Source organism: Muscardinus avellanarius (assembly GCF_963383645.1).
Source record: "Muscardinus avellanarius genome assembly, chromosome: 16".
Taxonomy (NCBI): Eukaryota; Metazoa; Chordata; class Mammalia; order Rodentia; family Gliridae; genus Muscardinus; species Muscardinus avellanarius.
In genome coordinates, this window is record NC_137802.1 from 74,472,867 (window position 1) to 74,500,225 (window position 27,359).

General features: G+C 53.8%; 1 protein-coding gene across 1 annotated transcript; it reads right to left on the minus strand.

Annotated features, from left to right (window-relative positions):
- Window positions 1–1,142: 1,142 nt before the first annotated feature.
- On the minus strand, window positions 1,143–25,848 carry RAB40B (RAB40B, member RAS oncogene family; the record flags this gene model as incomplete). The annotated part of the gene is made up of 6 exons (XM_080712743.1): window positions 25,695–25,848; window positions 8,184–8,244; window positions 5,330–5,390; window positions 4,135–4,212; window positions 3,170–3,392; window positions 1,143–1,414 (listed from the first exon to the last, which is right to left on the minus strand). Exons 1-6 carry the CDS (start codon window positions 25,834–25,836, stop codon window positions 1,143–1,145), a joined length of 837 nt encoding a protein of 278 aa, XP_080568869.1. The 5' UTR covers window positions 25,837–25,848.
- Between the last annotated feature and the right edge of the window lie 1,511 nt (window positions 25,849–27,359).

The following is a 27,359-nucleotide window of genomic DNA, read 5'->3' on the forward strand; positions in this document are numbered from 1 at the left end:
CCCTGGGTTTGATCCCTGTACCAAAAAAAAAAATTATTTTATTTTATTTTTTTTTTTTTTGGTGGTACTGGGGTTCCTGGAAGCCCTTCTACCTCCGGGATACACTCCCACGGGCTACACTCCCAGACCTATTTTCAACCTTTTCATTTGGAAACAGGGTCTCTTAAGCCAGCGAGGCTGGCTCCGAACCAGCGCGATCCTCCTGTCTCCGCCTCCCAAGCGTGGGGATTACAAACGTGCGCCACCACGCCCGGCCTACCAAAAAAAAATTTTTAAAAAGGCTGTGGATATAGCTCAGAGATAGGAAGCCCTTATGTTCAATCCCCAGTACCAAAAAGAAAACCCAGACAGGCCGCAATTTTACTAAGAGAGGAACAAGTATATGCTTTATTATTGAGAAACATTTTCTTGAATAATATTTCTACTTCATTCTCTACTGAAACAGCTTTCTCCTGATCTGTTGAAACTACGTTGCTGTGTTCAATGTAACTAGAGATATCTTTGGCATATCTTCCTGCAGCTTCATAACCTGTAGAACACCTTGTACAAAAGATGTAAATTTACAGAAAAATATGTATATAAATCACTTATTAATCCCAAAATGTAGTAAACATAGCAAAAACTTTATCAAATCCATTCCATATCCAAACCACACAGGTCTGTGGCACATAATCTCTGCGTCTGTCCAAGTTTACGAATTGGTGCTTTGACACTTAAAAGGAGGTTTACCAAAGGCCACGCTTGCAATGCTTAGAGACAGGGTCATCTCGCTGACACTGCTTCTCGAAGTCCTCGCTCGTGGACACCACACGCATCCCCCTGGTCTCACAGTCGCAGTTACTTTGAGGAAGAAGCGGGCTGTCATTGTGACAAGAGGAACAGACTTAATGTTATGGAGCGCGGAGCCGAGTGCGCGTCTTCCCTTCATGAGCACAGTTCTGGACGAGAGCCTCACGCACCCACACGGAAAGGTCGGTCCTGCGTGCCGGGTGTCTGGCGACCTGGGGGCCTGCACTCCAGAGCAGCATCTTTGGTGGGGCAGGGGGAGTGTGTTTCTGGAGTCTGGAATGGACTTCCCTCCTCTGGGCGCAACTACTCCAGCTTCTCCTGGAGAGAGCGGAGGATTTCTTGTTAGTGTCTTCCTAGGAAACCTTGCAGCCACTTCTGGTGCAGTTTTTGGGTGGACTCTGAGGTGGGTGGTGGGCCTTGGCTTTGCGGAGGCTGCTTCTCTTGTGGGCGGAGCTGGCAGTCAGGGAGTAGGACCTGCCGTGCATCATCCTGGCATTCAGGCCGCTGGCCATGGAGAAGGACTTGAGGCGGCTCCTTAAGGTGGTGGGGAGCGGGAGCTTGTCCACCAGGTGCACAGGCGTGCAGGACACCACGGCCCGGCAGCACAGGTCCTGCAGGCTCAGCACTTGGGAAGGAGGGAGACGAGCTGAGTTCAGTTGCCCTGCCTGGGGAAGCCACCGGGCCCACCTCCTGCCGCCCTCCCTCTCCCCTTCCTGGGGGTGGGGAAACCTGTGGTTGTGGGGTATGTGTATGTGTTTCTGGGGACTGAACCCAGGGGTGTTCTATTGTCAAGCCACACCCCTAGCTCTTCTTATTTTTTATTTTATCTACTTATTTCTGTGTGTGTATGTGTGTAGATAGATGGATAGATAGATACATAGATAGATAGATAGTTAGTTAGTTAGTTAGTTAGTTAGTTCCAGGGATTGAATTCAGGGATAACCCAACATCTGAGCTACAGTCCCAGCCCTATTTTATTTTTTGTTTTTGAAACAAGGTCTCAAGGTTGTCCTGGAACCTGTGATCTCCCATGTACTAGAATGACAGGCACATGCCACCACACCTGGCTTTTTTTTTTAAACAAGGTCTCACTAGTTTGTTGAAAGTCATACTAACAAGCCAGGTATCATGGTGCATGCTTGTAATGCCAGTACTTGGGAGGCTGAAATTGGAGGATTGCAGGTTTGTGGCTAGCCTTGGCTATTATTTATTTATTTACTGGTGGTACTGGGGTTCCTGGAAGCCCTTCTCCCTCCGGGCTACACTCCCAGACACCTGTTTTTTTATTTGGAAACAGGGCCTCTTAGCCTGAAATCCTTCCTCTTTCTCCCAAGCACTGGGATTGTAGGAGTGCACCACCATACCTGGCTTTTTTCTTTTCTTTTTCTTTTTCTTTATTTTATTTTATTTATTTTTTGCGGGTCTGGAGGTGGAACCCAGGGGCATTTGACCTCTGAGTTGACCCTCTGTCCTATTTTTTTTTATTCTTTATTCTGAAACCGGGTCTCACTGAGTTGCAGAGGCCTCACTAAGTAGCTGAGGCTGTCTGTGAACTGTGATCCTCTGGTCTCAGCCTCCCGAATGCTGGGATTACAAGTGTGCGCCACCACGCCCAGCTATTTATGTATTTATTTATTTATATTTTTTTGCGGTACTGGGGATGGAACCCAGGGGTATTCTACCTCCGAGCTACACCCCCAGCTCTATATTTTATTTTATTATTATTACTTTTTATTTTTATTTTTGGTGGTACTGGGGTTCCTGGAAGCCCTTCTACCTCCGGGCTACGCTCCCAGACCTATTTTATATTTTTGAAACAGGGTCTCTTACGCCAGCGCGGCTGGCTTCGAACCTGCGCGATCCTCCTGTCTCCGCCTCCCAAGCGTGGGGATTACAAGCGTGCGCCACCACGCCCGGCTTTTATTATTTATTTTGAAACAGGGTCTCCTTTAGTTGCTAAGGGGCTCACTAAGTAGCTGAGGCTGTCCGCGAACCGCGATCCTCCTGTCTCAGCCTCCCTAATGTTGGGATTACAAGCATGCACCACCACGCCCGGCGCTATTTTTTGTTTTGAAGTAGGGTCTTGGTAGCTTCCTGAGGCTGACCTCAAACCTGCAATCCTCCTGTCTCAACCTCTCAAGTACTAGGATTACAGGTGTGCACCGCCATGCCCGTCTGGCTGTGATACTTAATAAGGGTGCATACCCTGTGCCTCCACCTCTGCCCAACCACAGACTGCAGAAATACTTCTCATGAGCTTTCTCCCCAAGCCATAATAATCATTTCTCTCAAATTCAACACATTCACTTTTTGAGAACAGACACATGGCCTTGAGGTCCAGGGGCTGCCCAAGGAGCTTCATGATGGCTTCCCAACCTACCCTTGCTGGGCCTCCAAAGCCGGTCCATGCCATGACGTAAAAGCACGATCCGGGCCAGCTCCGTGAAGGACTCTGTGATGTTGAAATTGCACAGAGGGCTGACCTCGAAGAAGGTCACACCCAGGCGTTCGGCATAGGCCTGGGCCTGCTCGGTGGGCACCTGGCGCTTGAATGCCAGGTGCAGACGGTTCCCCACCAGGATCTTGGGGACGCCGGGGGCATGCTGGAGTGTGGGGAGGGGAAGAGAGCGGTTACAAGTGTGAGCTTAGGAGGAGTGTCCTGGTTTGAATGGTGTCCCCCAGAACCTCAGAATGGGATCTTATTTGGAAATGGGGTCTTTATAGATGTAATTACCTAAGAGAGGGTCACCCTACTCTAAAGACTGGTGTTCTCATAAGAAGAGAAGGAGAAGAGGGAGGGCACAGGGGAAGCCACCTGAGGGGGGAGGGCCGAGAGAGGGGCCAAGGTCAGGATGCTGGGGCTGCTGTGGGCAGCAGAAGCTGGGAGAGCAGGAAGAGCCCTCCTGGAGCTCAGTGGGCACAGCCCTGCCGACCCCTTGATTTGAGATTCCTGCCCCTGGAACCTCAAGAAAATAAGTGTCTGTTGTTTTAAGACACTGGATTGTGGTTGGTTACTATGGCAGCCATGGGACGCTAACACAGCAGGCTTAGTCCTGACCACTTGCATCCCCAGAGGCAGTTGGGCTGGGCCCTTGTCACTGTCCACCACCCAGCCCCATCAGCAGGGCTGAAGTGGACAGAACCCTGGGGCCTGACCTTGAGTACAGCCAAGCCCTCTGTCCACTCTGAGACTGGAGCCCTGGGCTTTGGATATCCTCTGTGGTTACATGGGGTCCCGGCCCAGTCCAGTGCCTGCTGTGGGCCGTGCAGCCTCCCTGTGCAGAGGCCCTGGCTGAGTGCCCCAAGCCCACGCTGAATGTGGGCGGTGACATCCCCGCCTTGTACCTCATCGATCTCCTTGATCCATCGATTGATGCCATCGAAAGACCAGCGATTTGCAATGTCATAGACCAGGATCACACCCTGGGGAGAGGGCACAGGCTTAACAGGCAGAACACCGAGGCGGGTGCTCGCGCCATGCAGGCTTTGCCACCACACACTGGCTGTTCAGCCACAGAGACAGCCAGCTCAGTGGCCATCAAACCTATTTAATTTTTAAATTTTTTTTTTGGGAGAGTCTTTATTACTGACTTATATAAACACGTAAATTCTTAATTCGAGTCCCTTGATATACATCTTTATCTAAGTAGATGGTATATGTTTTAATGACACATTTTCTGCCAGTCTGACATATTTATTCCTCTTCTTGGTCCTGTGCATCTGACCTATCTTAACGTCGAGTATCTGATTCTGATTTATCTATCAAATGTAGGAGTTATATGGTCACTTCCAGTGGCACTTCATAAGTTTATACATAAACCCTCAAATGTCGAGGACTAGAACACATATCTCCGAGCCACACAGGGAAGTGGGATGTGAGGACACTGCAGGAATCACCACCATGAGGAGGAGGCCTCACCCTGCCTGGAGTGAGCACACAGATACAATCAGGCACACACAGGCAGCTCAGTAGGGACATGCACAGGATGCACAGAGCCACATGAACTCGTGTGTCCATGCACGCCAGCGCTCACACAGCTCAGGTGCACACATGCATGTTCACACACACCAGTGCTCACATGCACACACAGCTCATGTAAACAATGCATGCACATACGCCAGTGCTCTCATGCACACACACACCTCAGATGAACACATGCATGTACATACAGACTAGTTCTCAAATGCGCACACAACTCACATAAACACATGTACACACCCCAGCACTATGAACACACAGCTCACATAATCACATGCATGTACACACAGTGCTCACATTCATGCATCTCCCATGTGAAAGGGCTTGAGCCAGCAAATGCTACACATTTCCAGACTCCATCAGGGTATACAGAAACTTCACTGCCTTATCCCCAACTATCTGTTAAAAAGCATGGTGAGTTCAGCTCCCTTTTTTTTTTTGGCACTGGGGATTGAACCCAGGGTTAAGCATTTTTAATGTTATTATTGAACCCAGGGCTACACATTTTTAAGGTTATTATTCAAAACCCATTTGGCCCCCAAGTTCAGGATGTTACGTTACCTGCGCACCCCTCGAATAGGAGCGGAATATGGTACAAAATCTTCCCTGCCCCGATGTGTCCCTGGAAAACATGTAGAAGACAGTCAGGGGACTCGGTGCTCCTCCCAGCAACCGGTCCTCAAGGTGTGGAGTTGCAGAAAGCCATCGCGCGGCTGTGTCTGTGTCTGTGTCTGTTGGTTGCAAACCCCAGCAAACCCGTCCTGTCTCTTCTGCAGCAAGTGGACCATGGGATGTCCTTTTGGGCTCATTCTTTTTCTAACTCATTTAAAAAGTCAAGCTAGAAAAGCAGGGATGGAGAGCCGGGCAGGGTGGCGCACGTTTGTAATCCCAGCATTTGGGAGGCTGAGACCGGAGGATCGTGGTTCGCGGACAGCCTCAGCTACTTAGTGAGGTCCTCTGCAATTTAGTGAGACCCTGTTTAAAAATAAAGAATAAAAATTACAGGGCAGGGGGTATAGCTCGGAGGTTGAATGTCCCTGGGTTCCACCCCCAGACCCGCAAAAAAAATCAAACGGGGATAGAGCCGGGCGTGGTGGTGCACACTTGCGATCCCAGTACTTGGGAGGCTGAGACAGGAGGATCACAGGTTCACAGCCAGCCTCAGCCACTTAGTGAGGCCCTCTGCAACTTAGACCCTGTTTCCAAATAAAAAATAGGGCTGGGAAGCCGGGCGTGGTGGCACACGCTTGTAATCCCAGCATTCAGGAGGTTGAGACCAGAGGATTGCTGTTCATGGACAGCCTCAGCTACTTATGCCCTCTGCAACTCAGTGAGACCCGGTTTCAAAATAAAGAATAAAAAAAATAGGGCAGGGGGTGTAGCTCGGAGGTTGAATGTCTCTGGGTCCCATCCCCAGACCCGGAAAAAAAAAAAAAAATAGAGCTGGGGATGTAGCTCAGAAGTAGAAGGCCCCTGGGTTCAATCCCAGTACCACACACACACAAAAAAAAAAAAAAAAAAGAAGAAAGAAAGAAAAAAAACAGGGATGGGTTTAATGTGATTCTCAAACATTTAAATAAATAGAGGTTTTTAAATATTTATTTAATCAGAGATAAGGTTGTGAGTAAGGGATTTGAATCTCTGCTGGGAGAAACAGTGCCGTGAGTGGGCAGGACCCTTGTTCCCCTTTACACCAGGAGAAGAACCCATGACATCACTCCTAACTGACCAGTGCAAGGAGCCCACCAGGCCTCAGCCCTGCACAGGGCGCCAGTGCCCAGAAAAACCAGAGTTAGGACAAAGGAAGATGCTCCCAGGCCCACCCCCAGCTCCCAGCAGTGCCTCGGGACCGTGAGCGCTGGTTTCTGGGACTGGCCTTCCTCCTCCTCCTTCTTTTTTTTTTTTTGGAGGGTGGGGGGAAGAGTGCTAGATGTTGAACCCAAGGCCATTCTCCAAGCCCCCCCCCCTTTTTTTTTTTGAGGGTCTGGGGATGGAACCCAGGGGCATTCGACCTGCGAGCTTCACTCCCAGCCCTATTTTGTATTCTTTATTTTGAAACCGGGTCTCACTGAGTTGCAGAGGGCCTCACTAAGTAGCTGAGGCTGTCCGCGAACCACGATCCTCCTGTCTCAGCCTCCCGAATGCTGGGATTACAAGTGTGGACCACCACGCCCGGCTTATTTTTTAATTTGAAACTGAGGGGCCTAGCTAAGTTGCTGCGGCTGGTCTCCTCCTGGGCTCCTCCTGTCTTGGGCTGTCTTGGGCTGGTCCAAGCCTGGGCTCCTCCTGTCTCAACCTCTCAAGTCCGGGAGTCGCAGGTGTGCGCCACCACAGCTGGCTTTGCTGTTTCTGTTGCATGTCGCCTGCAGGTGGTTACGACCCTGGTACTCGGGGGAGGGCTGCAAGGCACTGGCCGCTGCTAAGGACTTGGGAATGAGTACCTCAGCTCTCTGAGAGGAAAATTAGGAATTCAAGGGCCTCTCAACAGAACCTGAGTCTACGCTTTGTTGTAGTGGGAGCCACTGGAGTTTGTGGGCTCAGAGGCAGCAGGATACAGAGGCTGATGTGCTGGCCTCCGCGGAGGACAGAGTGCCGGCCTCTGCAGACCCAGGACCAGGCAAGGGTGGGGCTGGCGGCAGGCCAAGGCCCGGCCTCGGGCACTAGGGAGGACCACATCAGCGGACTTGAAAGGACACAGCCTGTGGCTGACCACACAGGGGCCTCCAGCTCCTGTGGGCACCTGACAGGGTTCTGAGCTTGATGGGAGCCCTGAGACCTGGGGGTGCCGAGAGGACAGGGAGGAGCTGAGGAAGAGGGCCAGTCGGAGGTGTCCAGGGCTATCTGTGTCCAGCTTGCCAAAGACCCCCACGTGGGGGCGAGAGACAGGAACGTGTCAAAGACATTTCTGGGTCGAGCTGGGAGAACGGGCACTGCAGTGTGAGAAGAGGGACAGCCGAACAGAGACAGACTGGGGAGCCACGTGCTCCTCCATGCCCAGGGGATGGGCTGGGGGCACTGGAGAGATGATGGTCTCCAGGACCCACCCACTGGAGGAGCGTGTGGCTTGGGAGGGGACTGGAGCGGCCAGATAAGAAAGGAGGTGTGCTGCTGGCCCTGGACCAGCCTGGGCTTCGTGTGGCAGGAAAGCCTCGGCTCCCGCCCTGGGCTGGAGGGGGAGACCCGCCTCCCACAGCCCCCACGTCCATCCTGCTGGGCACAGGAGAGCCTGCGTCCCAGAGCAGAGGGAACTCTGGTCCTCAGCCCTCTGCACCAGGGGAGAGACAGGCGGCTGGAGCGAGGCTAGCCTTCCCTGCACAGGCTCAGCCGGGCCCCAGCTGATGGGTGACCAGGTCACTCTTTCTTCAGGGGAGTCAGCAGGCCAAGCCGGGCACAGGGCAAGGCGCCGGCCACTCACCAGAGCTGCAGCTTCACCCGCCGGCCGTCCAGCAGGATGGTGGTCGTCTTGTGGTCAATCCCTGTGGAAGGGGTGGGCATGACTGAGGGCTGGGCCATCTGCAGAGGGCTCCCCCACAGTGTAAGAGGACGCAGGAGGATGCCAGCCTCTCGCTTGGGAGAGAAAGGGACTATCGACCATGCAGGCTCCAGGGGTCTAAGGCAGACGAGGAGACCCTGTCTGCCCACCTCCCCAGATTTGCTGGACCCCACCGCCCTCCTGGCACACAGCCACCTCTGGCCACCAACACCCGGCCTCCACAGGGATCCAGGCCCCTGCTGGGCAGCCAAAGCACCCTGCCAGGCGCTCCCAGACAGGGCCTCCAGGTGGGCACCTGAACCCAGAGAGTTGGCTCACCTGAGGCTCCAGTTGGACCCCTGCCCTCACAAGCTGCTCTGGTCCCCGTGGAAACGGCATGCGACCTGGGGCCAGCAGGTTTGCTGCTGGCCGTGGTCAGCTGGGGCCTGCACCCCTTTCCTGGGCGGGCCCTCCTTCCTGACCACCTGCACCCCTGGCTCTGGAACTTCAACTCAGCTGCTTCCAAGAGACCTTGCTAAAACCGCAGATCTGGCAGTGCCACACTGGGAGTGCGATGTCGCAAGGCAGGGATGCAGGACCAGATCAGAACTAAGACCTCGGCCTGTGCAGGCAGTGAGCTCTGGGTCGTAGGTTGTGGGTATGTTTTGTTTTGTTATTGTTTTGTATTAGGGATCGAACCTAGGGGCATTTCTACTTCCAAGATACACCCCCAACCCTATTTTTTAGTCAGCTTATTTATTTTTATTTTTTGTGGTACTGGGATAGAACCCAGGGGATTTCTACCTCCAGGCTACACTCCCAGACCTATTTTTAAAAATATATTTTATTTGGAAACAGAATCTCACTAAGTTGCTGAGAGCCTCATTAAGTAGCTGAGGCTGGCTTCAAACCTGTGCAATCCTCCTGTCTCAGCCTCACAAGTGCTGAGATTACAAGCGTGCGCCACCACGCCCAGCTTGTCTTTTTATTTTTGAAACAGGGTCTCACTGAGTTGTGAAAGGCCTTGCTAAGTAGCTGAGGCTGTCCGCGAACCATGATCCTCCAGTCTGGAGATTACAAATGGCAAGATTACGAGCGTGCACCACCACACTTGGCTCCCATAAACATTTTTTTTCTATTTGGTGGTACTGGGGTTCCTGGAAACCCTTCTACCTCCGGGCTACACTCCCAGACCTATTTTATATTTTTATTTGGAAACAGGGTCTCTTAAGCCAGCGCGGCTGGCTTCGAACCTGCGCGATCCTCCTGTCTCTGCCTCCCAAGTGCGGGGATTACAAGCGTGCGCCACCACGGCTCCCATAAACATTTTTTAAGAGGAAAAATATCCTTGCTCATTCCACCAGAAACAATCTTTCACCGTGTCTGAGAAGCCACCTCTGCATTCACTTCTTGTGCCCCTGGGGGACTACCAGGTGTGTTAGGTCACACTCGCAGCTGGGGTGAGAGAAGGGAACAGTGGAAAGACAGGTTGGAGAAGCCAAGAGCGGGCATGCCTTTCCTCAGTCAGAAGCCCAGCTGATGCCGGGCATGATGGCGCATGTTTGTCATCCCGGTACCTGGGAGGCTGAGACAGGAGGATCGTAGGTTCAAAGCCAGCCTCAGCAATTTAGTGAGACCCTGTTTCCAAATAAAAAATAGGTCTGGAAGTGTAGTCCAAAGGTAGAAGGTGCCTGGGTTCCGTCCCAGTGAAGAAGAAAAAGAAAGAAAGGGAGAAGGCGAGCTGCAGAGAGATGATGTGGCCCTGGGTTTGTTGCAGGACTCACTGGGAAGGCCTCAGCACGAGACCCAAGAGGCCCAGCCTCAGAGGCAGCATCCTGGCGTGTCCTCCCCTGCTGTTTTGACCAGGAACGCTGAGGTAAGTGTCATATTCCAAAGGGAGAAATGGAATCCCACAGGGAGCCTAACCTCGAGAGGCTTACAGGATGGGAGTGTCAAACCTTAACCTCTCTCCTTCCAAAGGAAACTCAAGGCCAGTGTGGTGGCACACCCCTGGAACCCCAAGACTTGGGAGGCTGAGACAGGAGGATTGCAGGTTTGAGGCCAGGCTCAGCAACTTAGTGAGACCCTGTTTCCAAATTCAAAGAAGGGCTGAGGGCATAGCTCAGAGGTAGAATGCCTCTGGGTTCAGTCTCCTGTACCCAAAAACAAAACAAACCCCTGCGCAGCCTGCAGGAGTCAGCACCAGGGTAGCATCTCTGTCAAATTGGCAGCCTAAGCCGGGCGTGGTGGCGCACACTTGTAATCCCTGCGCTTGGGAGGCTGAGACAGGAGGATTGCACAAGTTCAAAGCCAGCCTCAGCTACTTAGTGAGGCTCTCAGCAACTTAGTGAGACCCTGTTTCCAAACAAAAAATATAAAATAGGTCTGAGAGTATAGCCCGGAGGTAGAAAGCCTCTGGGTTCCACCCCCAGTACCACCAAAAAAAAAAAAGGCATCCTGGCGCCACCCCTTGGGGACCTAGAGAGCTGCAGCTTGGCTCCCCGCGCCCATGCCAGGGAAGCTCTGCCCTGTCCCCGGCCTACACAGAGGCTCCGGAGCGCCCCCCTGCGCCCCACGGGGCTCAGTTCTCCACCATGTGGAGCAGCAGCCTGGGCCAGCCGGACCTGAGCATGCCTCTGGGACCCACCTCGCTGTGCCCATAAAAACCCCAGCACCCACCTTTGCCCCCAAGCCCTGCTATCTGTCCTCTTAGGCTCCCAGGCCTCCCGCAGCGCCCAGAGCCCACAAGACAGAGCGGAGGTTCCCGAGTCCTGTCTGCCTCCCACCAAGCTGCACACCCTATCTACAAGCCACCCATTATGGCAGCAGACACTCTGACAACCCGTCCTCACAGGGAGCGCGCCCACTTGCTTGTTGTTTCTATTATTTATATTTATTTATTATTTACTTGCTTACTGGTACTGGGGATTGAACCCAGGGGCATTCTACCTCCGAGCTATACCTCCAGCCCTTTCTGTTTTGAAATGGGATCTAATTTGCTGAAATTGGCTTCAAAACTGTGATCCTCCTGTTTCAGCCTCCCAAGTACTAGGGTTACAGGCCTGGGCCACTGCACCTAGCTGAGAAGCTTTCTTCCTACGCTTATTACTCTCTGTAATAGTTTCCTGATGCTATCTCCCTATTTGTCTTTCCTTTCCTTTCCTTTTCTCTCTTTTTTCTTGTGGGTGTGAGGATGGAACCCAGGGACATTCAACCTCCGAGCTACACCCCCTGCCCTATTTTTGTATTTTTAATTTGAAACACGGTCTCACATAGTTGCAGAGGGCCTCACTAATTAGCTGAGGCTGTCCGTGAACTGCGATCGTCCTGTCTCAGCCTCCAGAATACTGGGATTACAAGCGTCTGCCACCATGCCCGGCTTGTTTTGTCTGTTTTATTTATTGCATTTTTTTCGTGTTACTTTACATTTGGCTCAAGGGATACTAATTTTTTGTTTTGTTTTGTTTTTTGGTGGTACTGGGGTTCCTGGAAACCCTTCTACCTTCAGGTTACACTCCTATTTTTATACTTTTTAATTTGGAAACAGGGTCTTTTGAGCCAGTGCAGCTGGTATCAAACCTGAGCGATCCTCCTGTCTCCGTCTCCCAAGCGCAGAGATTACAAGCATGCGCCACCGCGCCCGGCTGGGACACTAATATTTTTGACATTAATAGTGTTATTGTTAAGATCAAAAGTATGACTGAAAGCCAGGGCACTTATTAACTAAGAACTCTGTCCATCAAAATATGATAAAAAAAAAAAAGCTGGGCGTAGTGGCAGATGCTTATAATCCCAGCATTGGGAGGCTAAGACAGGAGGACTGCAGTTTGAGGGCAGCCCCAGCTACTTAGTGAGGCCCTTCGCAACTCAGTGTGACTCTGTTTCAAAATAAAGAATAAAAAATAGGGCTTGAGGTATAGCTTGGAGGTAGAATGCCCCTGGGCTCCATGCCCAGTACCACAAAAAAAGGGGGGGGGGGCATGGCGGCACACCCTTGTAATCTCAGGATTTGGGAGGCTGAGAGGAGGATCACAAGTTCATGGCCAGCCTCAGCTAGTGAGGACCTCTGCAAACTTAGTGAGACCCTGCTTCAAAATAGAGTGAAAAATAGGGCTGGTGGAGAAGCTCAGAGGTAGAATGCCCCTGGGTTCAATCCCCAGTACCGAAAAATATATGATAAAAAAAATACAAGGAAGTTTCTAGAAGAAAGCCCATCAGAATAGTCACTGAGTGAGTCAGAATAACAGGGACAAAAAGAGATAATCTTCACCTTCTAAAAAAGGAAAAATCAAGTGCCAGGCTGTTCTCTGCAGTTTCAGCTCCACACGATGAATAAATAATTTAGTAATCTGTTTTGACTCTTCTGCCACCTGCTTGATTCTATTTCTGTGAGCGAGCAGATACGAATGTGCCCTCACACGAGAGGATTGCTTTACGGCACAAATATTATTAAATACAGTTGACGACGTGTTCACCTCCGAGTACCTGGCTTCTGAGAGATGGGTCTTGCATTGAGTCAAAATACCAGGCCGGCTGGCAGCTGCCGGGGGGCGGGGAGCCGCGTGTGGTGGCTCAGGACTCCTGCCGGAGGGCGGGAGAATGTTCTGGGAGCGGATGTTGATGGCTGCACGTTGTGACTGTGCAGATGCCGCCTCAGCAAGGCCAGCTCAGATGCCTCATTCTACTGCTAGCTGAAGGAGCTCCTGGGGACCCCGGCTGCCCATCGGCTGCCCGTCCACGCCAGCCAGGGGCTGCCCCGCCCGCCACCTCCCACCCGGACGGCCACTCCCTTCATTAGTTCACCGGAGCAGCAAGCCGGCCAGCGGTAAGGGAGGCCGGGTTCTATTTCCAGCAGCATCCTGTTCTTAATATAGGAGAAGGCCGCCACAAGTAGAAAGCGCCTGCGCCCTGGCTGGATCCGCTCTGGACCGGGCTCCAGGAAGCCGAAGGAGCTGCTGCTGCTGCTGCTGGCCAGGACTGCCCTCAGCCAGAGGGCAGCAGGGCACCTGCCTGTGGCCTGGAAAAGCCTGAATGGCTCTGAGCTTTCAAAAGACCTGAATAGGTCTTCTCCCTTACCCTGAAAGATGCCAGGCCTTATGTTAAAGGCCTTGATGTCAGAACACTAACTTTGGGGGTAAGGCTGGGATCAGGCAGGGCCGGAGGTGGATGTGAGGGCCAGCCTGTGCCGGATGAGGCTGTCACGGGCTGCAGAGCACAGGGGCTGGGCTCCTGAGGGCGGCGGGTGGGCACCAAGCTGGGCTCTGGCGTGCTGTGCCAGCAGAGGCTTGGTGCTCACCCGCCGCCCTCAGGAGCCCAGCCCCTGTGCTCTGCAGCCTCTGCGCCTGCGTCACGGCCAGCTGGCCCAAGCTCTCAGAGCTGGTGACCTCTCAAAAAGGCTTCGGTGGCCCCACACCCCACAAAAAGGCCTGAGCACCGCCCAGCGCCCCCACGCCCAGGGAGATTCCCTGGCAGGGTGTGATGACCCAGGACCGAGTCCTAGCAGGCCGGTGTGCCCTGTCTCCTGGCAGCCCCACCTCCCATCGGCACCAGATCCGGGAGCCCTGAGTGCTCATTCTTTGAGCGGGGTGGGGCGCAAGTACGAGGCCAGTTCCCACCTGCTTTCACTCACAGCAGCCACAGGTGTCTGTCTGGCAAGTGGCCCTGGCCAGAGACTGCGGGAAAATCCTCAACAGGCAGCCCAAAGCCCACCCCTGGGCGACTCCAGAGCAGCACAAGGAGCACACAGGGAGCAGGGAGCTCACATCCAGCACTGATGAGCTGAGCGGGCCGGGCGTGGCGGTGCGCACCGGCAGTCCCAGTGCTCGGGAGGCTGACAGGAGGATCGCAGGTTCACGGTGAGCCTCGCAATTTAGTGAGGCCCTCTGCAACATAGTGACACCCTGTTTCAAATAAAAAAAAATAGGGCTGGGGGGGTAGCTCAGAGGTTCGATCCCCTGTACCGCCCCCCAACAAATATATATATATAATTTTTTTTTTTGAGAGTCTGGGGATGGAACCCAGGGGCATTCGACCTGTAATCCTCCTGTCTCATCCTCTCAAGTACTGGGATTACAGTTGTGCGCCACCACCCCTGGCTTTGCTTTTATTTTTAATCAAACAAAATGCCAATCCAGTCACGAATCACAGTATAAATAACACACCAGTTGGTTCAAGTGTCACACTGGGAGAAGGCTGATTAACGATTATGTGAGGCTAGAACACACGACCCATGCAAGCCCACACGGCTTGGGACTCATTGCAGCTGAGAGAGCCGGGCATCACCGGCGATGGCCAGGCCGCTCTCTACCAGGGCTGTATGGGATCCTTCCAGATGTGATAGTCAGTAGCTAGCATCGGGTGAATTGCTGGTATCACAAAGAGTGGAGAAGCCAAGAGCGGGGTGCAGGGGGCGCACCAGGCTGCTGCGTCCTGGCACTCACTGCACGGGGCAGGGACCTCCCCACTTCCTACTGACAAGTCTCAGCACAGGGCTAGGAGCACATCACCTGCCGCTCTCTGCCGGCCGAGACCCGGAGCAACTTAATGTGTGCTGGTGTCTGTGCATGGGTAGATGTATGCACCGTGTTCATTTGCATGCACACGATTGCACCCTGCATCCTATGTGTGTCGTTCTGTTTGGGCTGCTATGACACGGTACTGTGTTCTCTGAGCCTTGCCCACAACAGACTAGTCCAAGCCCCGAGGCCCAGCAGAGGGGTGTCGGGTGAGGGCCCCTCCCTAGGTTGCAGACGGCCCTCTTCTGCACACGTGCGGATAGAAGGGGCCGAGAGCACTCTGAGGCCTCCTGTGAGGGGCACAAGACCTCTGTGCAGGCTGCACACTCACAACCAAACCACCTCCCCAGGCCACATCTCCTGACCACGACCCTGGGGACGAGCTCTCTACACACTAACTCTGCTCTCCTCATGGTGATGTTTTGGTGCCGTGGAGCCAGCCCTCCAGGGCAGCCACCTGCTCAGCCAGGGGTCACCCAGAGCCAGGCTGCTGGGCAGGCGGGGGACGGGACACAGGGCTGTGGAGGGTCCCTGCCTCAGAGAAACCAGGCTGGCCCCTCCATGACGGCCACCCCATATCAGGTGCAGCTTGGGGTGGAGAGCTGCAGAGGTGATAGTTAGCATGGTGGGGGGCCCCCACAAGACACAGGGAGGTGGGCTGGGTGAATAGTATATTTTTTAATTTTTTTTTTGCAGGTCTGGAATGGAACCCAGGGGCATTCGACCTCCGAGCTACACTCCCTGCCCTATTTTTTATTCATTATTTTGAAACCGGGTCTCACTGAGTTGCAGAGGGCCTCACTAAGTAGCTGAGGCTGTCCACAAACTGTGATCCTCCAGGTCTCAGCCTCCCGAATGCGAATGCTGGGATTACAAGCGTCACCACGCCCGGCTATTTATTTATTTATTTATTTAAGTACTGAGATTGAACCCAGGGCATTCTACTTCTGAGTTACACCTCCAGTTCTATTTTATTTTTTTGCTTTGAAACAGGGTCTTCTTAGGTTACTGAGAGTCTCAGTATGTTCTGGGGCTATCCTGGAACCTATGATCCTCCTGTCTCAGCCTCCCAGATGTGAGATTACAAGTATTTTCCACCATGCCTGACCAAGTAAGGGCTTTTAACTAATTTTATATGGAACCCAGGGGCCTTCTACCTCCGGGATACACCCCCAGACCATTTTATATTTTATTTGGAAACAGGGTCTCTTAAGCCAACTAAGGTTGGCTTCGAACCCGCGCGATCCTCCTGTCTCAGCCTCCCAAGCGTGGGGATTACAAGCGTGCGCCACCACGCCCGGCAAGTAAGGGCTTTTAAAAGAAAAATAGAAAAAAAAGCCTGTGGTGTGGTGGTGCAGGCTCATAATACCAGTACTTAGGAGGCTGAGAAAGGAAGATCCCAGGTTCCCAGCCAGCCTCAGCTACTTAGTGAAGTCCTCTGCAACTTAGCGAAAACTTGTTTCAAAATAAAGAATTAAAAATAGGGCTGGGGGCATAGCTTGGAGGTAGAATCCCCCTGGGTTCCAACCCCAGTAGTGCAAAAATTAAATTAAATTTTAAAAAATGTGTGTGATGCTGGGATTTGAGCCCAGAGGCATCCTGCCTCTGAGCTACACACCCCCAGCCCTTTTTGATTTTGAAACAGGGTCTTGCTAAGCTGTCGGGGCTTTGGTAAGTTGCTGAGACTGGCCTTGAACCTGTAATCCTTCTGTCTCAGCTGTCCAAGTACTGGAATCACAGATGTGCACCACCAGGCTTGGCTTAAAGAAAATTTGATACAAAAGCAGCTTCATTGTTTTCAAATACATGGAAGCATCTATGACCCTGCTGTTCAAAGTCCAATGCGTTTAGGAAAGTCACTGTGCACTCACAGGTGGGTGTCCCCACAGGCAGAGGGAGAAAAGCACTTCCTCCTGAGGAGCTGCAGGGGAGAGAGGGCTCAGGGATGCTGGGACTCTGTGCTCTCACTTGGAAGTGACGACTTTATAAAGCACGTTTTAAAATGGTTGCCAGGGGAAACCGGTAGAGTAGCTGCATAAATCAGCAAATCCACCTACCTGCGGAATAGAAGGGGGCAGGGAGAACATGCATGCATCCTCGAGGGCCGAGGGCGAGGAGAGGGTTGACAGCTGGTCACTGGTGCCTGGGGAGGGGAGCTGTCTCTCGGGAGCCTTTTCTGAACTCCACGTCTCGGAGGCCCGGCACAGAGCTGGCGTCCCCGAGCTGCAGCTGGCTTTTCCACACACACTGCAGGGTCTTGGGGGAGTTACCCTCTCTGAGCCCAGTGATATAACCCATCTCATGAAATGATTCTTGCACAGTCTCAATGAGTGGGAGTTATTATTAATAGCTCTTGGCAAAAATGAGAAAAGAAAGATGGGATTTTCCTACTGAAGAGGAAGCTAGAGAAACTGACCAGGGGAAGAAGACAGAGACAACGGCACGTTGCTCATGCTGGAGGTGAGCTGGGTGACAGCATGGCATTCCAGGTCTGGCTAACCCACCTCCCTCCCCATCACCCAGGAAATGTGCAAAGGTAGAAAACTCCAAAACTGAGATGGTCACAACCAGGTGCCAGTGGACAGGCGTGGAGCCCAGTGCCCACGCACTGTGTCTGTCCTGGGGCTGGCAACCCTGTCCTTTCGAAAGCCTCCTGCCTGGGGAGAGCCGAGCATCTCCAGGGAAGGGCTGACCCACGTGAGGGACAGCCGTGAGGACCCTGGGTGGGAAGTGTCGCCACAGGAAGGGCAGACACCACCCCGGGATCATGGCCCTGCAGTGAGGTCCAGAACCCGAGACCCCCCCCCCCCACCTGCAGGCCCAGAGGAGCCACACGTCCAGGGGAGGAGCCAGCCAAGGAGCAATGCAGCCGCACACAGCACAACCCCGCCCGCAGAGCAGAAGGGGCTGCCCGCACGGAGTGTGCTCAAGAGGAGCGGCTACGGTGGCCACAGGGGCCCGGGAGTGCACGGCTGGGTCTCCAGCCTGAGGTGCCACTGGGAGAACTGGGTGCCACTGGGTGGGAACTTCAGGAGGCGGGCCTAGTGCAATGTCGTTTGGTCACTGGTGGTGTTCCTTGAAGGGACAGCGGGCACCCAACCCTTCCTCTCCCACTCTTACCTTCTCCGAGGCCAGTGGCTTTGCTCTACCATGCTCCCACCATGACGTATCACCTCACCGAGCAACGGGGCCCAGTGACCAATGAACTGAAGCCTCCAGAACTGTGAGTCCTGATACACCTTTCCTCTTTCTAAGTTATCCCAGGTCTTTGTTATAGTAACAGAAAGCTGACTAACACACTGGCCAAGGCTCAGCCCCACAGAGAGGCAGGTGCAGCGCCGGGCTGTGGCACAAAGACCACGCGGGGAAAGAAAAGGGCTCTCTAGCTGGGCATCCAACGAAAACAGCAGGCCTGGTCCCTGCCTCACACCTGCCCCAGAGGGAGGCGTCCATTGGCATCAAATGGGGCGGGAACTCACCACCATCTGGGAGACAGAGAAGACTTGCTGCACGGCTCCCAGGCCCGGCCCAGATACCCATGACTTGGATTATATTAAAATGAAGGGCTTCTATTAATTAAAAAAACACTACTGAAGGAGTGACAAGGAAAGCACAGACCAGAGAAGAGGCTCGCAGTACATTTTATCTGATGAGGGAAGGACACAGCCAGGAAACATTTAGCACTATGACTAGTCACTAAAAAAATCCAGCCTACATAAATAAATGGATAAAAGACTTGTGGATTTCACGCAAGAGGAAATCAAATAGACACGCAAACAAGTGTTTACTCGAATACTCATCATAGAATATGATTGAAGCCAGGGGCATCCTCCCTTGAGCTACACCCCAGTCCTGTTGGCTAATTTTTATTTTATTTTATTTTATTTATTTATTTATTTTTTTTGCGGATCTGGGGATGGAACCCAGGGGCATTCGACCTCCGAACTACACCCCCTGCCCTATTTTTTATTATTTATTTTGAAACCAGGTCTCACTGAGTTGCGAAGGGCCTCACTAAGTAGTAGCTGAGGCTGTCCGCGAACCGCGATCCTCCTGTCTCCGCCTCCCAAGCGCGGGGATTACAAGAGTGCGCCACCACGCCCGGCTTAATTTTTATTTTAAAACTGGATCTTGCTAAGTTGCTGAGGATGGCCTCAGAAACCATGATCCTCCCAATTCAGCCTCCCAAGTACTGAGATTATAGGTGGGCAATACCACATCTGGCCGTATTTTTATTGTGTGTGTGTTACTGAAGATTGAACTCATGGGGGGTATACCACTGAGGAGCATCCCTTTTTTTTTTCTTTTTGTGATACTGAGAATCATACCGAAGGGCATTCTGCCTCTGAGCTATATCCCCAGTCCTACCTATCTATCTATCTATCTATCTATCTATCTATCTATCTAGCAACAGGTTGCAGAGGGCCCTGCTAAGTTGCCCAGGGTGGTCATGAATCTGAGACCCTCCTGTCTTAACCTCCCAAGTGCTAGGATTACAGGCACGCACCACTATGCCCAACTACCCCCAGACCTTTAAAACATTTTTTTAAAATTTGAAACAGGATCTCACTGTTACCGCATGTTGGCCTCAAGCTTGCACCCTCCTGCCTCAGCCTCCCAAGTACTGAGTCTGGGATTACAGGGTGTGCTACCATGCCTGGTGATGGTACTATTTTTTGTGATGCTTCCCCACTAAGCGGAAACTGGGACCCACTCAAACGACACATAAGGTACTTTTTTTTTTTTGGTGGTTCTGGGGTTCCCGGAAACCCTTCTACCTCCGGGCTACACTCCCAGACCTATTTTTATACTTTTTTATTTGGAAACAAGCCAGCGTGGCTGGCTTCGAACCTGCGTGACCCTCCTGTCTCCGCCTCCCAAGCCCGGGGATTACAAACCTGCGCCACCACGCCCGGCAAGGTACTTTATTTTTTGTTTGTTTGTTTTGTTTTTGTGGTACTGGGGATGGAACTCAGGGACATTCTACCTCTGGACGACATCCCAAGACCCATTTTATTTTTCATTTGGAAACAGGGTCTCACTAAGTTACTGAGAACTTTACTAAGTTGCTGAGGCTGGTTGCGAACCTGCTATCCTCCTGTCTCAGCCTCTCAAGAACTGGGATTACAAGTGTGCGCCACCATGCCCTGCTGCAAGGGACTTCATAACCCTGAGAATAAACAACTGCAGCGACACGACAGGGAGAGAGCGGGAGGCGAAGTCACAGGAGGGCGCGCTGTGTGGCCCACGCTTCCAGAGTGGACACGGGTCTGTGCTGTTGGACACCAGGACAGTGGTCACCTTGGCTTAAAATGGCATGTCTCTCATGCTGGAAGAAAGCATGAGACACTTCTGGCCTGGCAGAGGGAGCCCAGGCTGCGAGGCTGGCTGCTTCCCTTTCTAATTTGTAGGTTACATGGGGAGTTGGGCTCGTGCAAGTTTGCTGAGCCATGCAGGTAGAATATGTGTACTTTTCTATACCTTGCATTTCAAAAGCGTTAAAGAGGAAAGGAAAAGAGACAGAAGACCTCACCTACAGGAAAACGTAACCCAAAGGGACAGAAGAATGTCCATTTCTAGTGATTCGATAATAGAACAAATTAGCAAAAATATTAAGTTGGAGCAGACATGGTGGTACACTTGTGAGGCCCTCTGCGATTTTGCGAGACCCTGTTGCAAAATAAATAAAATAGGACTGGAGTATAGTTCAGAGTATAATGCCCCTGGGTTCATCTCCCCAGTAACGCACGCGCGTGCACACACACACACACACACACACACACCCCCCACACAAATTGGTAGCCGGGCATGGTGGCACACGCTTGTAATCCCAGCGCTTAGGAGGCTGAGACAGGACAGCACAGGTTCAAAGCCAGCCTCAGCTACTTAGGTTCTCAGCAACTTAGTGAGACTCTGTTTCCAAATAAAATATTAAATAGGTCTGGGAGTGTCGCCTGGAGGTAGAAAACCCCTGGGTTCCACCCCCAGCACCCCCCCCCACACAAATTGGTAAAATACAAGTTCAAAGAAGAGACTTTTAAAATGACACCTAAAAACTGTTTTGAATTGGGAAAAAAGAGTTGCAATACAGAGGAGAAAATGGAGATGAAAACATTACTGAACAGCTCAATTGAAAACAGCTGGAAACAGTGTATGAAAATCAAAGCAACAAATAGGAAAGACTTGAGATAATCAAGAAATTCCGAAGAGAAAGAAAACTGGGTAAAGCAACTAGAGAGAGGAGAACGGATGTGGAAGACAAAGATGTCCCTACAGGTGCAACGGAGCAGGCCTCAGAGACACCATGCCCCGCCCAGGACGCGGAAGACAGGGTACAGAACAGAGCAAAGGGGGTCTGGGCTGCAATGGAATTAAGTTTACTAAACAGGTGTCTTGAGACAGAGATGTTGAGCCGGGCGTGGTGGCCCATGCTTGTAATCCCAGCACTTGGGAGGCTGAGACAGGAGGATCGCAGTTCACGGACAGCCTCAGCTACTTAGCGAGACCCTTTGCAATTCAGTGAGACCCCGTTTCAAAATAAAGAATAAAAAATAGGGTCGCTCAGAGATAGAATGCCCTTGGGTTCCATCCCCAGTACTGCAAGAAAAAAACACAAAGAGAGATTGTCCTGGATTGTCTGGGTGGACACCAAGTAATCATAGGGCCTTTAAGTGTGGGAGAGGGAGCAGGAGTGAATGGTGAACACCTGTAATCCCAGTGACTCTGGAAGCTGAGGAAGGAGGATTGAAACTCAGCAACTTAGAGAAACCCTGTCTCTCAAGAAAACATAAAAAGGGCTGTGGATGTGGCTCAGTGGCACATAGCCCCGGGTTCCAGTCCCAGTACTGGGGGGGAAAAAAAAAGGAGGAAGGCCAAAGAGTCCTCATCAGAGAGACGGGTTATAAGAGACTGGGCTGGCCATGGCTGGCTCTCAAGACAAGGAAAGTACTGAGAACCAAAGAGTGCAGGTTGATTCCAAAAGCCTGAAAGAGCCAGACCCTTTCCCAGAACCCTAGCAAAGAACCAGACTTGCCCACACCCCACCTTTATGCAAGACCATATTGGACTACTGACCCCCCAGTGCTAGAAAAGAATAAACTTGTGTTGTTTTAAGCCACTAAATTTGTGGCATTTATCATAGCAGCAAACAGGAAACGGATACACTTGGTGTCTCTGAAGTAGAGACAACAACAAACTTAACAGCCTACTTTAAGGACTCAAAGATACTTTAAGGACAAAGTAAATTCCTCTGAAATAAAATCTATATGTGTAAGAACTTATTTATTTATTTTTATTTTTTATTTTTTGGTGGTACTGGGGTTCCTGGAAGCCCTTCTACCTCCGGGCTACACTCCCAGACCTATTTTTACATTTTTATTTGGAAACAGGGTCTCCTAAGCCAGCACAGCTGGCTTCGAACCTGCGCGATCCTCCTGTCTCCGCCTCCCAAGTGCAGGGACTACAAGCATGTGCCACCACGCCCAGCCTATTTATTTATTTATTTATTTATTTATTTTTTGCGGGTCTGGGGATGGAACCCAGGGGCATTTGACCTCTGAGCTACACCCCCTGCCCTATTTTTTATTCTTTATTTTGAAACCGGGTCTCACTGAGTTGCAGAGGGCCTCACTAAGTAGCTGAGGCTGTCCGCGAACCGTGATCCTCCAGGTCTCAGCCTCCCGAATGCTGGGATTACAAGCGTGCGCCACCACGCCTGGCTTATTTATTTATTTATTTATTTATTTTTTGGTGGTACTGGGGTTCCTGGAAGCCCTTCTACCTCCGGGCTACACTCCCAGACCTATTTTTACATTTTCATTTTGGAAACAAGGTCTCCTAAGCCAGCGCGCGCGGCTGGCTTCGAACCTGCGATCCTCCTGTCTCTGCCCCAAGCGCGGGGATTCCAAGCGTGCGCCACCACGCCCGGCTGTGTGTAAGAATCTAGAGCACACAGAGTATCAGAGGTTTAACATAAAACATTTGGCTGTGGGGCAAGGCCTGGTTAAGCAAAGAACTGTGAGGCAATCAAGAAAGGAGTCTTCAGAAATTCACAAAGAAAAGGCAAATAACTCATATAGGAGGAGAAATCAGCTGACCTGATGTGCACCACAGCGGCACTCAGTGCCAGGGGACAGAGGAGCAGTGCTCGCCAGATGCTGGGGGAAGAAATTCACCCCAACCGAGCAGTGTTCAAAAATAAAGACAATGGGCAGATGTTCCCAGGAAACTCAGGAAGGCTCCCGGCCCCTCCTGAAGAAATCGTTTGTGACGAACATGAGCTAGTTACAAGGTAAAACAACAAAAAGACTCTGGAGCAGCTGTGCCAAAAAGACCTGGGGTGGGGAACAGGGAGGCCGAGCGTCCACCCAGAGAGGTGGAGTGCAGGCTCCATTTAAGTGCTCTGCGAATGCCATGCAGTCGTGGGTGCAATGCAGAAGCGTGTGCCGGAAGCCTCAGCAGTGTGAAGCCACAGCGTGGGCCACGGGACCAGGTGGGGCAGTGGGCTGTGCAGCGTGAAGCCACCCGCACCTCCAGGAGGCAGCGGGCTCAGAGTGGCACATGTTGTTCCTTGAAAAATAATAATAAACTATGACCAGCCAGGTGTGCTGGCTCACGCTGGTAATCCCAAGCGCTTGGAAGGCTGAGACAGGGGGAGCGCAGGTTTTTTTTTTTTTTTTTTTTCTTTGCAGTACTGGGGATGGAACCCAGGGGCATTCTACCGCTGAGCTACACCCCCAGCCCTATTTTTTATTCTTTATTATGAAACAGGGTCTCACTGGGTTGCAAAGAGCCTCACTAATTAACTGAAGCTGTCTGCAAACCGCGATCCTCCTGTCTCAGCCTCCCAGATGCTGGGATTACAAGCTATGCCACCATGATCAGCTTACTCTGTTTCTAAATAAAAATTAAAATGGAGCTGGGGATGTAGCTCAGAGGTCGAACACCCCTGGCTTCCATCCCTAGTACTCCCTTCCCCACAAAACCCAAAAATGATCCCCACTTCTTACTGCTTCCGCACTCTTTCCTTAACCCTAGATGGACTATTTGGAAGACCAAAAGCCCTCACAGACACACCCATGACCAGCCCTTTCCAGCGACTTCTCAGGCCATATCCGGGATGAAACGCGCTGTGGAAAGCGTCTTCTTACGCTCAGTCCTTCGGGTGGGTTGCGGGGCAACAGGCTGACAGGAGCTGGCGTTTGTGGCGGCCTCAGATCAGCTGAGGGCTCTGCGCTGAGCCGGCTGGGCTTCCTCAGCAGGAGGCTCCCTGCGCTGCAGTCTCCCCTTTCCCTCTGCGGGCGCCTCACCTGCCCAGGATTCCAGCGCCAGCCAGCCCCCAGGCCCCTGCTCGAAGCCAGGAGCCCTTCTCCAGCGCTCAGCCCTCTGCAGGCCCCTGCTCGAAGCCAGGAGCCCTTCTCCAGCGCTCAGCCCTCTGCAGGCCCACGCCCGCTCACAGCTGTGGACACAGCCCCTGCCCACAGGGCAGCGCTGTCCAGCAGAACCTTGCTACAAGGGAAAGGTCCACTTCTGGCATTCCAGGACCAAAACACTGGCCACCAGGGCCTGCCGGGCATTTGAAACGAACTGCAATTGCATGGGCTAATAATTAATGGCAGTACTTTGGACTGCACAGCTCCGGGCTCCAGAGCCCCCCGAAGGGCCAGACCAGTGGCACCCTGGAGCTAACCTGCCTTTCCCAGGACTTCAGAGGGCCTTCTGAGCACAGCAGCCAGAGGACAAGCCCAGCACCGCTCAGCTCCAGAGCTCCTCTCTGCTCCACCACTCCGGCTCCCAGCCTGGAGAAGCAGCCGCACACCACTGTCCTGAGATGCACGCCCCGGTCCCTGCTTGCAGGCCCCTCTGCAGACCAGCCTCTTTATCATCCTGCGGCCCCCACCCAGCCCTGCTCCAGTCCTACTGCCAATACCTTTGGCTTCTGGGATGTCCTGTGCTCTCCACTGAACCAAAGCAAATCCTACCCCAGAGCAGGTTCATCTCCTTGCCCGGACTTCCTCCCTCACTACCCCCACACGCCTCTCTACCCGCCTAGCCTGCCCCGCTGCCCTCCTGTGCTGCCCACGAAGGAGCCTGCGCCCAGAGGGCAGAGGGTGGCCAGACTGGACAGGGCGTGTGCTGGGCAGGTGGGCGGAGGTCCAGAGTTGATGCTAAAGGGGCTAGTGCCATGTGGGTGGCCACAGCGGTGACGGTCCCTGGAAGGGAGGCCCCGCCTGACTCCTCTGGCACCTCCTGCCCAGGTTTCTGCCTCTCCTTGGTCTCAGCTCTTCCTTACTCAGGGATGCCTGTCTCAAACCGCAAGCCCGAAAACACCCTGCCCAGCAGCCCCGGGGCACCCTGGCCTCCCCTGGCCTGGAGCCAGGCTCCTGCCCTTCAGCGGTGCCTCTTCCCACCCTGGCCAGACGCTGTAGGGTCCTGGGGCCCCTTTCTCTCAGCAGCCTGCCTGCTAGGGCGAGGAGCCGCCGCGCACGGCAGGGAGTGCGAGTCTAGGGGTGTTCCTTCGCCTCGCGCTGCGTGCTACCCACACAGAGCCAAGCTGGCTCCTGCACCGCCGCCCTCTCTGCCCAGCTCTGCCCGCACAGCCCTCCACCCCACGAGGCGCACGTGCCGCCGCTCCGCGACCGACCCCCGAGCGCCGGCCGCCCCAGCCACCCCAGGACCCACCCGGACCTGGCTCGGCTCCCACTCTGGTTCCGCCCACTCGCAGACCCCAGCAGAGGGAGCGCGCGCCGCACGCACGCCGCCAGCTGGTGCCGGGGGAGGCCGCGGGCCGTCTCCGCCCTGCCCGGCCCGGAGCCCCAGTCCGCGGCCCCCAGCGCCTCGCCCTCCGCGGCCCAGGCTCCCAGGACCCCCCCCCCACGGCCGCGCGCCCCCCGGGCCGCCCGGCCCCCGGCGCCCACTGCCCGCGCGACGCCGCGCTCACCCGCGGGGTGGCCGTACGGGGACTCGGCCGCGCCGTCCTGCAGGCTCGCCAGGATCTCGCCCTTGCCCACGTCGCTGTCGCCCACCAGCAGGAACTTGAGCAGGAAGTCGTAAGCCCGCGCTGGGCTGCCCAGGGCACTCATGGTGCCGGCCGGCGCCCCCGCCCATGCCCAGCCGGCGGGCCGCGCGCACTGGCCGCCCCAGGCCCCGAGCGCCCGCCGCGGACCCCGGCCGCCGCCGCCGCCGCGCCTGACAGCTGCGGCCCGCCCCGCCCGCGCCGCCTCGCCATTGGTAGGACGCGGTTGCCGGGTGGAGGTGCACGTTCATTGGCTGCCGTAGCCGTCCATCCGCCTCTCGTCACCGCCCCCGAGCCAACGCCCACTCTCCCCTCCGGGGAAGGGCTGTCGCTGCGGCCAATGGTGGGCCCGAGACGGCGAGGGGCGTGGCCACGAGAAGCGGGGGGCGGGGACTCCGCGCCCACAGCCAATGGGAGGGCGGGGCGGCACCGGTGTTTACATTCCCGCGTGTGCTGCTCCGCGCCCAGCTTTGGGCCCCGGCTCCCGGCTCCGCCTGGCCGAGGCTGCACGCGGCCGGCCGGGGAGGCGCGGGCGCCGCACCGCGGGGAGTGGAGACGCCCGCGCCAGGCCGGGGACGCGCTGACCGGAAGCCCGGAGCTTGGCCAGCAGGGTGGCTCGCGCGGCCACCCAGGGCCTGGCAGGGCCACGCGGGCGCCGTGAGCACGTGCGCCTCTGCTTGTCCGCAGGTACGTGTCTGTATACTTCGGTGTGTGCGTGCGCGTCTGTGCGCCTTCGCGTGTCTGCGCGTGCGTGTCCCTGCCTCTGCGTGTTCGCGAGTGCGTGTCCACGAGCATCTGTGCGCAGGAGAGTGCCTCTGCGTGCGTCTGCGCGCGGCTGTGTGCCTCTGCAGGCATCTTTCCAAGCATATCTGTGCACATGCTTGTGTATGCGCTTGTGCGAGTGTGTGCCCGTGCTGGAGGAGAGGAGGTTGGGGAGCCCGCTGGGCCCGTGTAGGGGCTGCTGTAATCTCCATTTGGTTTTGGGAGGGACTGGGGTAGAAGTCGAAGAACAAAAGCATTAAGGTCGGGATTTTTTTTTTTTTTTCGGGTCTGGGAATGGGACTCAGGGGCATTTGACCTCGGAGCTACACCCCTGCCCTATTTTTTATTCTTCATTTTGAAACAGGGTCTCACTTAGTTGCAGAGGGCCTAAGTAGCTGAGGCTGTCTGGGAACCGCTATCCTCCTGTCTCAGCCTCCGGAATGCTCGGATTATGAGCGTGTGCCACCACGCCCGCTGGGCTCTGAGGTCGAGTTTTTTTTTTGGGGGGGGGTGTCTGGGGATGGAACCCAGGGGCATTCGACCTCCGAGTTACACCCCCTGCCCTATTTTTTATTCTTTATTTTGAAACCGGGTCTCACTGAGTTGCAGAGGCCTCACTAAGTAGCTGAGGCTGTCCGCGAACCGCAATCCTCCGGTCTCAGCCTCCCGAATGCTGGGATTACAAGCGTGCCCACCACGCTCGGCTGAAGTCGAGATTTTTACCTCTGCCGTTTGCCCTCATTTGGACCTTAGAGTGTTTACACTGGAATGCCAGTTTGGTTTACAGCGCCTGTTACTTATTAATTGATCAATTGATGTAGTTGCTGG